Source organism: Carettochelys insculpta, chromosome 20 (assembly GCF_033958435.1).
Source record: "Carettochelys insculpta isolate YL-2023 chromosome 20, ASM3395843v1, whole genome shotgun sequence".
Lineage (NCBI taxonomy): Eukaryota > Metazoa > Chordata > Testudines > Carettochelyidae > Carettochelys > Carettochelys insculpta.
In genome coordinates, this window is record NC_134156.1 from 3,635,116 (window position 1) to 3,650,334 (window position 15,219).

The window sequence follows — 15,219 nt, forward strand, 5'->3', positions numbered from 1 at the left end:
ACATGCTCCAGTAACTATGAAAGAAGATTCTTCCTCCCAACAATAACCTTCCCAAGATCGTATCTTCAGAGCTCAGGCTCCAGAGCACTGCCTGGTCTATGATTTGTAACTTTAAGGGCACCACCACAATGAAAAGTAGGAGGAGAAATGAGATATTGCAGTAATAATTTCTTTAATATACTAAACAATTTTAAAAGCACTTTCATAAATTATCACATTTACAGTAAATACACAGCATACAAATAACTTATATAGGGACTCAATGGTTCAAGAGATTTTTAAGGCATTGGTTTGATTCCTGCCCAAGCTAGCAGCAACTGAGGGAGGTTTTCAGAGTTCAGTAGCCTCTAAAGTAAGTTGATAATCTCAGCGCAGCTCATTAGTGGGCAGATGTCCACGTCAAAGCCTCCATCTCAATCTGGAGCCACTACTGAGGCCATGCATCATACGAGCTAGGCTATGGAGATTTAATTACCTTCGCTTCCCTAAAAGTGAATCCTCCACATCAGAACTGATCATACTATTGGAAGATCACTGGTCAATGCTTCTTATCCTGTATTAGCTAAAAACAAATAAACAAGCAAAAAACCCAGCCCTGGAGCACTACAGAGACTAACAAAATTATTAGCTCACAAGCTTTTGTGCAACAGACCCACTTCTTTAGATGTGGAGAATTCTAAATTTTCCAGCTCTGAAGCAGTGGGTCTGTCCCACAAAAGCTCATCACCTAATAAACAATTTTGTTAATCTCGGTAGTGCTACAGGACTGCTTTTTGTTTTGTGAAGAAACAGACTAACACAGCGACCTCTCTGTGACTGTATTAGCTCGTTTGCACTGCGGTGCCACAGTGGAGGGTCAGCTAGTGAGAATGGAACAGCAGGAGAATCAAAATGTATGCCAAATGCTTCAGTGAAAAAGCAACCAGAGTCAAAACTAGACTCAAAATGATTTAAACACAGTTTAAGCACAGGGGCAAGAACTCTGTGCACATCCAAAAATTTTGGATCCATTCCCAGAGCCAAAAGACACCAGTCTTTTAAATACAATTTATCCAGCTATGTCTAGCCTGTTTTCACTAGTCTTTAGCATAACCATTTAAGAATTTTATTTAACCGGCATGGTAAAAAGAAGCTCAAAGAATACCAGGGAGTATGTGGCAAAATATACAACTGCCAGATCACTTCCAGGGGCTTATTCTACTCTGCCACACCACTGAAGAAAATCTCTGTTAAGGTTTTCATGGTCAAAGTCTATAGGGAATTAGGTCAACATCATTCAAGGTAAATGACACTTTTAAATAACTTTAAATTAGCTGTTGACAGCCAGGTACATAGATTGATGTGTGATTACATGAGGTCCCTAACATTATCATTTTGTGGTGGAAGGGAATATGCAAGAGAAAAGAAGAAAGCTGAGAAAGTTTACAGTATGATAAATATGTATTTGTCAGTCTGGATGCTGTTAACTTGTAAAACAAATTGCCCTCCCTAAATCAAGAATTTTTATAATACATTTTCCAATTATGCTAACTTGAGTCAGGGAGTACTATAGGCAAAGCTAATGTGGAGTGATATAAAACTCTCTATTGAGTATGACTACGATGACAAAAGGAAGCTTTCCTCCTCTTTTCATGTTACTTGGCCAAATACAGACCTGGTCTAAGTGAGTGCTGATATACTAGTGTACAGCAAGTGTGAAATTTGGCTCACCCTGTGCTTGCCAGATATCTTCATTACAGTATTCCCTAAAATGTGCTTTAAACAAAATTAACTTATCTCAGGAATCTGTAATTAGTACCATCTTACAGAACTAATCAGAACAAGTTTATTGAAGTACTCCAACTATTTACAATGAGAGTGAATTTAGCCCCAGGGTTAACTGTACTATTTTGTCTCAATTTTCTTGTAATTTCATCCATCACTTTTTTTTCCCAGTCCTGCAAAGGTGATGGATAAAACACAGAAATAAAGAGGACCAACTGTTCATGGAACCCTCAGGGAAAATGTAATTTTGTTATAAATAATCCTTGGCACAAATCAAGGAAATGCTATACTAAAATTGATTGTTGAATCATTTATGAACGAGGGCTTCATTTTAAATTTGCAAATTAGGTGTAATGTTTTTTTTTTAAGAGTTTGAAACCTAATCCCTGAGAAACTGAACAGATATGCAAACAGAAATTGGGATAGCTTTGAGTTTCTTTTCAAATTGGAGCCCCGGGGACGCTAGCTTTTTATTTGTGCTTATGGAAAACAGAAGATGACAAGATATAACATTATTTTCGTAAATGTCACCATGTCATTTTTATTCTGGCTTTACGATTTACCAAATAGAAAATGGCAGTTGCACTTTATAAAGTAAGCAAAGAATAATATGCTTTTAAATAATGGTAACTTTTAGCAACTCCCACTATGGGCGTTCTATAAAATTGCAAGGGGCTCCATTTTTCTTCCCCCTGCAAAAAGCAATGAGTGCACATACCATGTACAAATGAGATAATCAAAATCCTGCAAGAGGGAAAGGGGGACAGAGAGGAACTACCTGAAAAGGAAATATTCTACATTTCTTTCAAAATTAAAAATCAGGAGCTTTATTGTTACAAATTAAGGGGAAAAGTTCAGTTGGAGGTAACCCTTCTGCAAAATTGTACACTATGCTTAACATGTGCTGATTTCAGACATGAGAATTCTGTCCTCCAATGAAGAACACAAGGAAGATAAGATGTAAAAGCCACACACAAGGTTTTTTGTTTTTTTTTTTTAAAGAGGCAACCATCCATTCTCAATCACCATTCAACATCTGAATGCCAGATATTTGTAATGTTTCATAGCTTTTTCGGTGTCTGAGGTCTCCCCTTGTAACGTGCAAATGACTTCTAGGGGACTGGGATGTGTCCCACTGCAATGCCAGTACTTCCAAAGATAACACACTTAATATATAGGGCCATGGTAGGAACAAACCATACTTAGAGCCAGGTAGTCTAAGCTAGCTAAAAGGTTGTTGGGATGCCTCACAATTTTCTTGTATGCAACAGAGTCACTCTTGAGCAAGCTGTTTCTCTTCCAAGTATAAGGTTAAGTAAAATTCAATAGCGCTCTAAAATATGTATGCTGGTTTGTCTCCTCTCTTTCTGAGAACTTAATGCATAGAACGTAACAGGCTAAACGTATAAACTGATGACCTACTTGATTTACATGACAGAGTTCAACGTGCTTGTGGGCCTGAATTCTAACCAATGTTCCCTCTATTTGTTTCCATCCATGCGTGGGTTTTTTCCACGTTTGTGTGGAATAAATTTGTTACGTGCATGGAGGCATGTGCAAATGTGCACCACCAGCAGAAATGAAAAACCTCACTGTGGGCACACTACTAATCTGCTGTACAGCATTTGACTCTAATCCAAGCAGCCACACAAGCACACACTTTACAGGGAACACTAGTTCTGACCCTGCTGTGGTAAGTTCGGGGTAACCGCAATATCCACATTTTTCAACTGAAGTGACTGGTACATACTCTCAGCCAGAACTTCACCACAATAGCGTTTTAACTTTGTAATTCAATACGTGTTTCAGTAGTGCCTAAGATATATAGGATAAGCAGCTCTAGAACACCCTGCTTAGAAACAACACAAAGAGGCTTAAGTGAACAACAAGAAACTAGCCAGACATTACGAAATCAAAATTTTTTCAACGATAGCTCCTTCATGAGAGAAAGATGCTTATAAATCCACGGCCAGATTTTCAGACATGCTCAGCTCCCAACAGCTTCTACTGAGAACACAGGGAGAAGTCTCTAAATTTGTCATGTACTTAGGATGAGAGTAGCCAAAGTAATGTGCACTGACAGCAGTCAGTTGGGACTCAGTTCAACAGATTTAAAATGGATTCTCTGCTCCTTTTAGCAAGAAATTTTGGTGGGATCACGTAAGAGAGCAACATTTAAGATCAGCTGCTCATTTTCAAATAAAGCTCAGTAGTTTGCTTTTGTCTAATCGATTGCACGGACTCATCACAAAGCACACGCAGGTGGTAATTTCTAACTACCACTATCCAATATTTGAAAGAGAATGCATTATACTGAAGAACTCCTCATGGGACTACTACAAACTTTCAGAGTTATCAAAACACAAAGGGTGGCATCACTTTCTTAGTCTTTCATGTGCATGTTGAAATACCTGCTTATATAAACAGACCAAGGGAGAAGATATATAAAAGGAACAATAGGTTGTTTTCTCATTACAGGGAACAGGTGTGGGCAGCCTTACCTGATCTGTCCTCGGACTAGAGGTCTGTTTTTTGTCCTGTTCATATTCGAGTCAAAGGGAACCTCAAAGAACTGTATAAAAGAAAAGGAAGGATTGAAAGGATGCCGTAAACCATACCAAGTGCAGAATGGACTGTTTTTGCAGGTGCTTTAGTCTAGATTTTTGAATGTTCAGAACAACAATTAAAATGGCAAATTCTCTTTTACATTAGCTTTGATAGACTACATTAATACTTTTGGCTTCCACTTAAAAATAAAAGCTACCTAGAGGAAAGAAATATTTTGAATGAGTCCATAAAAGTTAATCTTTTGAAGTAAAACCTACCTTTAAGTTCTGCTCTTCAGAAGTTACATACACACATGTATATCAAAGCACCAACCACCTCCTCTGCCCTCAGTTCTAAACTATGCACGATCTTTGCGCAAACTGTGTTTCTGGTTTTTAAAGACGAATGCTACGTTTTCAAGATCATCCAACTTCTGAGAACTCATGACCCACTCAAAAAATCAATCAGTTCCAGTAAATGTTACTGCAACTACATGTAGCATCTAGTAGGGTATGATAAATGGTAAATGAAGCAGCCATATGGAATTATTTAGTGGGAGAACCCAACTTGACTTCAGACATCGCCTGTGTGAAAAGCAAAGAGTGATATCATGATATGAACTACAGTGGGGTTTTATTGGATAACATTTAATAAGTTAAAATTGAAGCCAAATCCAGTTTTCCATATAGCAAGACTCTGTAAAGCTATTTAGATTTCAATGAAATTAAACAATCAGGGTAATTTCTCAATGGTTCACCAATATTTACTAGACACTAACTTCTATGTGCGAAATGAACTCTTGGAGAAAGATACAAATTATAGGGTATAATTTATATATGGAAAAAGTATGATGTAATGAAATGCATGATTATGAACAACGCCTGAATGATTGAACATTATTGCCTGCAGGTAGGAAGACAAGATTCTTGACTTTTGATGGGTTGTGCTTTGCTATTTTTCAGTGAGACAATCACTTTTGGTTAAAATGAAAACAAAAAAAGACAAGAAAAACCCAACAACTACTTTTGACAGTTACTGGCCTTGCTATTCTGCCAAAGGGAAGCTGTTAGCCACTTTACAAGGTACTCATGCATGGCCTGTGTGGAAGGCTAGTATATGTTAAAGTACTCATGCATGGCCTGTGCGGAAGGCTAGTATATGTTAAAGTACTCATGCATGGCCTGTGCGGAAGGCTAGTATATGTTAAAGTACTCATGCATGGCCTGTGCGGAAGGCTAGTATATGTTAAAGTACTCATGCATGGCCTGTGCGGAAGGCTAGTATATGTTAAAGTACTCATGCATGGCCTGTGCGGAAGGCTAGTATATGTTAAAAATGGTTTGGGCATCACAACACGCAAACCATTTTGAGACTTCAGTGTCTCACTTTTGCAAAATTACTGACTGTAATGAATAACATCACATATATAGTGCTGTTAATTTAGCCATAATCATTCATACCACAGCGAGAACCTTGTTGTGCTAGAAGTTTAAAGTGACCATCCATCCCGCCTTTGGTGGGACGGTCCCGTATTTGGGATGCCAAAAAGTGTCCCTACTTATTTTAGAAAAGGGACGCAGCCACAGCTGCCTCACCCCTGCCACGGAGGCTTGGGGAAGTGAGGGTGGGAGAGCACTGTGGTTGCCCTGTCCCTGCAGCTTCCTTGGGACTCCTGGGAGCTGCTGTGCCTGGGGCTGGCAGGTGGCTGCTGCCTCCTTGCTGGCTCCCCAGGGCTTGGAGGAGGCAGGAGGAGTTGAACTCACAACCTGGAGTTTAAAAGGCCAATGCTCAAATCACAGAGCTGTCCCTCCTATTAAGGATTAAAACACAAAACAAATATTGCATGAATATTAAGACTGCAAAGTCAAATACAAATATTATGCAGAATTAAGGTTGCCCATAAAACCAGGTCCTTTTGTGCATATGCATTATGACGTTGCCTTGAATTACATGATAGCAACCTGTTTCTCCTTCAGTGTAGACGACGGACCAGGTCCTGGGAATGAATCTGTGTTGTGTAGTTCATGAGTGCGATCTGTAGGACCTGTGCTTCATTGACGGTGGAAGCTGGAAGGTACTAAGATAATGCACACTGATTGAAGAACGATGATGATCTTGTGGTTAAGTCAGTTGAATGCCACACTGGAGAACCAGATTCTACCCCTGCCTCTGCTAGAGTTCTTTATGCAATATTGGGTAAGTCACTTAAACCAAACAGATGACCATTTAATTAATGTATCATCTTCTGTGACCCTGAAGCTGATTTGCAGAACTGCTGACTGTTCACAACAGAACAGAGGTTTTCAACATGTAGAGTGCTGCAAAATATTGATGACAAACTGATGAACAGTTTGATGTGCTAGGTGGTGTACAGACAAACAGGAAACAGACTATAAGCACTCTATGCATTTTAGTCAGTTTATTAAAAAAATAGTTTGTGCTTTGAGTGCTGAAGTTTTCTCTCTTAACAACTCCCCCATCACTCAGCCTCCAACCTGATCCTACCTCAATAAAAGAAGGCAGCAAAGGATTACAAATGTTAAGAAAAGAAAAAAACTCAGTTTGTGTTGAAACTGATGATTATTTCTGACAGCTCAACATTTTGGTAATGGTTTGTTTCACAGTTACGTTTCAGACACAATTATGTTTAATGAAGGAAAAATATAATTTGACATCAGAATGGTAAAGCAGGAAGGTAAAATACATAATCTAAAGTCCTTCTTGAAAACATCTTTGGCTGTGCTCAAATAGGCCTTTTCAAGAAATTTCTACAAAATTTTAAGGGTCCAATTCTTCTTTAATTTATAGTAAGTATTCTGACTTCAGTGCATTTTACACTGATGTACTGATTAGGAAAAGCGGCCAAATGTAGCTACTCTGCAATGGCTGGAATAAAAATGGCAGTGAGGTTTTAAAAGCACTGTCTGGAAAAATACAAAATAATCATAAAATGAAGGGCAGTTAGACATCTGACATTTACTCTGTTAAAAGAAATGAAATAAATCACACATTGTAACTAGTATATGAAATATTTCTATATCTTTAATAGTTATCCCCCTGACTGCAACATATATTTTAAACAGGGCATCTCCTTGTTCAGTTAAGTAACCAGTCCAGAACAGACTATTTCTAATGCAAACATGCAAGCTGACAGAATTATGCTACTGTAGAGCTCTTAGCTCAGGACTGCTTCACTTTTTGCTTATTTAAATCACAATCTGACTATTCCTTTAATGTCATTTTTGTGCATGGATTACTTATTTGATTGAAAGAAATTATATTTATTAGAAAAAAACTCTTTTATACATATTACTCTACAGCTTTACTGAGCTAACTGCAATTACATGTCAGCAAGATGCTATACATCAAACTTTCCACATTATGTTCCCAGATGTTCAGCAAAATTCTCTTTCCACTTGGAATTACTTCCCCCTGATATTCAAGAAAAATAAAAAAAATGTATATGAAAAATTGTTCTACAGGAATAAAGGGGGAACTCAAACACAGATTATCTCATTACAGGCCTGCACAGTTTTGCCTGTTTTAGCAAATAGTAAATTCAGTAAGATGAAGTCTGGATAAATATTTTATTAGCTCTCAAGAGGGGTTTTTTAACCTCAGGAAGTCAGAATGCATCACTTCATTTGGTTAAGGCAGAACATTATCTTCCATTTTTGGCAAGTGAACCATCACAAGGATAGACACAGTGTTAAATCTACAACTGAACACCCAAATGTCATAACCTTGGAACAGTTTTTTTTGACACACTAACCTAAAGTTTAATCAACACACAAACACTTAAAACGCGATGTTGAAAAAAAGTCACACTAAGCAGAATATTGTGGTTTATTTCTATGTCAGAAAAATTATTCCCTTTGTATAGTTCTCATTATATCAACATACAATAATTAAATCCTGTGTTCGCAAAAAATGTTAGACCAATTATGTTATTGTGTACATCTGTTTATAACCATGTCTTTATTACTAGGTTGTGTCATATTTTTTCATTTTTATGTTTGTAGAAATGTTATCTAAAGATTCATTTAAATTTTCAGCCTATATCTTGGAAGAATAAGTTTAGCTGTATAATTATAGAACTTGCTGATACATACGTTACAGATACCCCAGTTTCAAAACAAAAAGCAGTCAAGTAGCACTTTAAAGACTAGCAAAATAGTTTATTAAGTGAGCTTTCATGGGACAGACCCTGAAGAAGTGGGTCTGTCCCATGAAAAGTTACCTAACTATTTTGCTAGTCTTTAAAATGCTACTTGACTGCTTTTTGTTTTGATAGTGTATAGCCTAGCACAGCTTCCTCTCTGTTACTATACCCCCACTTGTTTCTGTCAACATCTTTGTCACTGTTATGTGCTATTCACTTGGGATTGGGCCACCATTTTGTAGAACAATACTGCTGATACTAGGCTATATTCTTTCCAGAAGAAACTAGCAGAACACCTAATAACTGGGCAGGGAATTAGAAGCGGGAGGAGAATTGGAAGCGAAATAATAGCATTGTCCCTCTTTGTTCCACTCTGAAAACATTTTACCTCCACTATAAAGATGAATTTAGCTAGTATGAATCACTTTTCCCAACAAGATACAGTTGCAGTATAGCTTAAAGCCATGTCAGCAGGCTGGAATGGGCAACGAATTTTCCATGTATTGACATAACATTTTAGTCTAGTGCTAAATATGTATTTACTCAGGGCTGATAATCCAAGGGGCCTAAGGACAGAATGTGACCCATCTATTAAAAGAAATTTTAATTCCATCAGTTTAGAGGTCTCCTGATCCTCTGTGGTAAGGGATAAGATGACTCCTCTGTTTGTGTATAATTCAGACTACCCTCTTGTACTGCCACCCTAGCTTTCCAAAGTGTACCTTGGGTGGAAGTGGCACTCCCAGGCTAGTGGGTTCTATTCATTCTGCCGCCTTTTAAGCATAAGAATGTGAAAACAGCCATACTGGGTCTGACCTATGCTCCATCTAGCTCAGTAGGTGCCTGACCCATCAAATTGAATGAACAGAGCAGGGCAATTAGTGAGTGATCCACGCCCTGTAATCCAGTACCATCCTTTAGCAGTCAGAGGTTTTGAGACATCCAGAGCTTGGGGTGCATTCCTGACCATCTTGGCTAACAGCGGTGATGGATCTATCCTCCAGGAACATATTTAATTCCTTCTGGAACCCAGCTATACTTTTGGTATGCATAACATTCACTGCCAACAAGTTCCACAAGCTGACAGTATTGTATATGAAAAAATACTTTGTGTGTGCTTTAAACTTGCTGCTAATAATTTCCTTGGCTGACTCCTGGTTCTTCTGTTACAAGAATATTCACTTTCTCTACACAGGTTACAATTTTGTGGAGGACATACAGTGGCATTATGGTATTTTCCATCTTGTTATCTAGCACTCTCCTAACATTTGAAAGCTTTTTTTCACTACTACTGCATATTGAAAAAATTTCAGAGAGCTATTTACAATAACTCCACAATCTGTAAAGTGGTAATATCTAATTTAGACTCCATCATTTGGTACATGTAGTTTTGGATTACGTTTTCCAAAGTGTAGTACTTTGCATTTATCAACACTGAATTTCATCTTACTTTGTTGCCTTCTCACCTAGTTTTGTGAGATTAGTTTCTGACTTTTCACAGTCAGCTTTGGACTGAACTATCCTGAATAACTGTGTATCACATACAAACTTTGCCACCTTACAGTTTGCCCTTTTTCTAGATCATTTATGAAAATGTTACACAGCACTGATCCCAATACAGATCCTTGGGGGAATCCCACTGTTGCCCCTCTCCCCTGTGGAAAGCAGTCATTTATTCACACCCTTTGGTTCCCGCCTTTTAACTAGTACCACATCCAAGTACACAGTATCCTCTGCATCACCCTTGTCCACAAATTTGCTGACAAGCTCAAAGAATTTTGGTGGATTGGGGAGATATATTTTCCTTTTACAAAAGCCACGTTGACTCTTACCCAACATATCACGTTCACCCATGTGTCGGGTAAGTCCATTTTTCACTATAGCCTCAACCAGCCTGTAACTCCCAGAATCGCCTCTGAGCCATTTTATAAATTGATTACATTAGCTATTCTTCAGCCATCTGGTAGAGAGGCTGATTTAAGTGACAAGTTAAATACCATTGTTAGCAGTGCTGCAATTTCATATCTTAGTTCCTTCAAAACTCTTGGGTTAATACCGTTCAGTCCTGTTGACACACTATTTGATTTAACAATTAGTTCCGAAACCACCTCTCATGACATCTTAATTTGGAACAGTACCTCGGATCTATCACCTAAAAAGAATGGCTCACATTTGGGAATTTCCCTCCCATCCTCTGCAGTTAGCACCAATACAAAGAAATAATTTAGCTTCTCTACAGCAGCCCTTTCCACATTAAGTGCTTCTTTAGCACCTCAAACTTCCAGCGGTCTCATTGATTGTTTGGTAGGCTTCCTGCTTCCGATGAACTTAAAAAAATTGCTGTTAGTTTTTGAAATTTTCTAGTGTCTCTACAAATTATTTTGGCCTGCTCAATTATACGTCTATACTTGGCTTGCCAAAGTTCATGCTCCTTTTTATTTTTCTCAGTAGGATTTGACTTCCAATTTTTAAAAGATGTCTACTTGTCTATAACTGCATCTTTTATGCCGTTGTTTAGCCATCGTGGCATTTTTTTGTTTTCTCACTGATCTCTTATTGGGGGTATACATTCAGTTTGAGTTTCTGTCAGTGGTGTTTTTTTCCTAGAAAAAAAGGTGCTGGAACTCAAGTCCTGCTGGCAGTACCAGCCGTGAATCCCAGGTGGGGAGTGAAGCGGTACCCATAGCCCCATGGCTGAGAGCTAGCTGTGACATGGAGCCCTGTCAGCAGCGCCAGCCATCATATCCCCGGCTGAGGGGGAAAAAATGCTGCTGGAACACCGTTTCAGTGCGATCCACCAGCAAAAAAGAGCCCTGGTCTCTGTTTTGATGTTTTTAATAGTTTCCATGCACCTTGCAGGAGTTTCACTCTTAGCATGAGCAGACACTAGAACAGGAAGGGACTTTGAGAGGTCATCAAGTCCAGTCCCCTGCCCTTATGTCAGGACCAAGTACCATCTAGACCATCCTTGATAGATGTCTATATAACCTGCTCTTAAATCTCTCCAGTGATGGAGATTCCATAACCTACCTCCCTAGACAATTTATTCCAGAGTATTTTTAAAAGAAATATATTATGCTTTTCCTTTAATATTATGGTAAACAAGATCAAAGCTAACATTATTAGTATATCTTGCTTCCTTTCAATCACTTTTCTATAAAATATGAATATGTTATTAAAAATTGAGAGTTTTTTTTTTAAAGGTTCTGTTAGTAAAAAATATACAGATTTTTTTTTAAAGGCAGGATGGGATTTTCCAAGGCACTCAGACACTTTGGACCTAGTTCTTCTCACCTGATGTGAATGGAAATTTGACATCAATGAGAGCAGAATTAGGCCAAGGCTGAATGCTTTTGAAAGTCCTCTGGCTGCTTAATAAAATCCCACCTTAAATGTACAAAGAATGCAAGGCTTTTTAGATTGTTGGCTTGGAGAATACACATTTGGATATCAGAAAGAGAACTCTGCACCTGTGTGTCTTTAAGAGATGAAAATAAAGCAAAATAAATATTTTAAGGATTAGAAATTGCTTTTATAAAAGTGTGGAAGAAGCTGAAAACCCTCTGGCCCTGCAGTTCCCCATGCTAGCTACAGACCTGCTTTAACATTTTTCCATTTCAAACAGGGGTCTAATTAAAAACAAGACCAATGCAAGCCTAAACAATGTTCCATTACTAACTCATAGGTAGGTAGGGCTTCTGCATTTTAGCTATAAAGAACTGGAGACAGATGTGTCAGAAAGTGAGTTGCCAGACATTTTTTTTTAAATATATTTTTTAAAGTCTCTACTCAAGCCATATCCCTTGCTACCTAGTTTTCAGAACACCCCTTGATGTGTGTAGTGGAGCAGGGGAGGTAATTGCTAAGAAAGTGCTGGTATCTGTCACGTTAGAAGGAAATATTTTTCATACAGAGCCCCTAAAAATCCACAGACTTCAATTAATACTTTATCTGTCCTGGAAGATTAATAGTATTACTTTAAAAATGCAAGAAATGACTTGTTACTATTCTGCCAACAGTTTATAATGGGTAGGCAATAAACAGCTTGCAGGACGGATACAGTTTGCCAGGGCAAAGCGCAGCCAACGGGAGCAGAAAGCTGCTGTCCCTGAGGACATGCAGGTGAATGAAGTGTCTGGCGGCGCACAAGGGACAAAACCTGGTGAACTGCATCTGGCCCACAGGCTGCTAATTGACCACTCCTGGTTTATAACATCAGAAAACAATATAGGAGAATGTAAGAATCCTTATAAATCCACAGACTGGATATTTGAAACGCTCTGCGAAAGTGCCTTTGCTTCTTCCATTGTTACAAACATTTAAGGACAGGTAGGTGATATTAGGAACAAGCCCATCTCCCAAAGGGAGAAAGGACAACACATTCTTTGCTCTTTTAGCTAAACAGGAGCCCGCTGTTCTGCCTCCACCTGGCTTGTTACTTAGAAGGTGCACTCCGCACACTTTGATTATTTGGGTCAGTAAACTCTGGAGAAAACGAAACTCCAAACACATTCAAATTACATGAAAAGGAGAAACACCGGGTACTCAAATAACCCAAACATTCCATCTTAATTGTTGCCTGGCTTTCTTCAAATACTACGGTTGACTTCACAAGGCCATGTATGCGTGCACCCTATATTTGTACTTGTTTTCATTTAAACCAAAACACTTCAACAAGCTTGACCAACAAGACAAGCATGATCAATAGACTCTTGGAGTTTGATAGCTTCTGCAGATTTCACTTTTGCCGAGCAATACACTTTCATGATATCGGACCCACCACCATATTACAAGGAGTTTGAAGAGTACATGATTATGTCAACACGTAGAAGTGTCAAAGCGAGAGAGCTCGAATTCTACAGTGCCCTCATTACTAATGCACTGTCTTCTGTTCTTGTTACAGTGATAAAGGCTTGACACTGACAGCAGAACAACAGACGCACCCTGAAACACAAAGCTTCTGACTGACAAAGCACAGACCAAGCAGTTACTATTACCGCAGGTGTGGATACGCTTGTGGCATTCACCTAGGCAAAGACAGGTGAAGACAGGGAGTGGGTAGTGAAAGGAGTGTGTGTTAAAGTGAGACTATGTGTATGGGAATAACTGAGGGATTAATTAAAACAGAAAAAAACGGGAAGGGTCAGATTCCGATCGGCAATGTGCAAACAGCTTTTAAGGACGTACATATGCCTGTGCAGCAACTGTAGCGTTCCCACAGGTAACATTTTACTTTCTTCTCTCCCTAATACTTACAAAATGAAATTTACTAGACCAAACCTGTGTCAAAATGAAACTTTCCTTCTCTTGATACTTTCAAACCACAGCAAGTCAGAGACCTGAACTGATGAGCACCGCACCCCCTTGCTTCTTCAGCAAATAGGAGAGAGCCCTCCCACAGGCTCAGGAGAATGCTGAATATCTATTCTTTAGGTCTAAATTTATGTGTGATTAAATACAAATCATTTTAAAATAAACTAAAAGTTAAAAATCAATATTTATATAAACTGCTAAGAAATCCAGTCAGGCTATGAACCACCTGAATTGTGCATTGACTGTTCTGCCTTAAGCTTTACTGAGATTGTTGCAGAGAAACAGAACCATGAACTCAGGACTCCAGAAGTAAAAAGGCTTCCATAATAGGTGATGTTTGTGGGGGCAAGAGTTATAATGGGGACAGCAGCATAACAGGGAGCAGCACCGATTTCCCTGGTAGGTGCCAGACGCATTTAACACCAAAACTACTTATTATAGATTGTTCCTAACCTTTTCAGAGCACCACACAAACTTTTTGTTGTAAGAAAATACAGATATCCACAAGAAACCCTCATGCACTTCATGTCTTCTCGAAACAGCTATTCAAAAAGATGACTGTTGCACTGTGCAGCAAAAATCAGCTGTCTGGGCTTCTAGGATAAGTGGGAATGAATTTGAAAGCAGCAGACACTGATCATCCTGCCAGCTGTTTTGTCCCTTAAGCATCAACAGACTTTGCTTGAGTGCCTCTTGTCAGTTGCAACACTGACTAGATGACACAGTGTCTTTCAGGTAGGCAGATCCCAAGCTATTTAGGGCTTTCTAGGTTAACAGAAGCACTTTAAATGCCACAAATCAACAGGAAGCCAGGGCAAATCACAGAGCCCTTGGTATGCTTCAACTGAGAAACATTCTCAGTAAAGCAAGAGTTGCATTCTGCACTAGCTTGTTTCCAAATGGATTTAAAAATATACCCAGATATGGGGCTCATTCCTGCAAGATGCTAAGTACCTGGCCATGGATCCCTCAAACCATGCTCACTTCTGAGCATGAGTAATTCCATTAATTTCAATTCGGCTACTCAAATACTTCAGTAAAACATAGAATCATAGAACAATAGAGCTGGAAGAGACCTAAAAAAGCCATCATGTCCAGCCCCCTGCCCTAGGCAGGACCAAACCCATCACATCAGCCCAGCCAGGGCTTTGTCAAGGTGAGACTTAAACACCTCCAGGGATGGAGACTCCACTACTCCCCTGGGTAGACCATTCCAATGCTTCACCACCCTCCTCGTGAAAAAGCTTTTCCTAATGTTCAACCTGGACCTTCCCAACCGCAACTTGAGACCATTGTTCTGTGTTCTGCCATCCGTGACCACTGTGAACAGCCTCTCTGCAGCCTCCCTTCAGTTAGTGCTTAAAAGTGCTTTGCAGGATCGGGAACAGAGTGTTTAGAACCTTGCAGAATTCAGCACCAGTTTAATCTTGAGG

General features: G+C 39.0%; 1 protein-coding gene across 1 annotated transcript in view; it reads right to left on the reverse strand.

Annotated features, from left to right (window-relative positions):
- The window catches only part of COX10 (cytochrome c oxidase assembly factor heme A:farnesyltransferase COX10), a 140,110-nt gene that overhangs the window by 36,638 nt on the left and 88,253 nt on the right, over positions 1–15,219 (reverse strand). Inside the window, exon 5 of the mRNA XM_075014408.1 lies at positions 4,266–4,336. Coding sequence (XP_074870509.1) covers positions 4,266–4,336 — 71 coding nt within the window. The remainder of the gene's footprint in view (positions 1–4,265; positions 4,337–15,219) is intronic.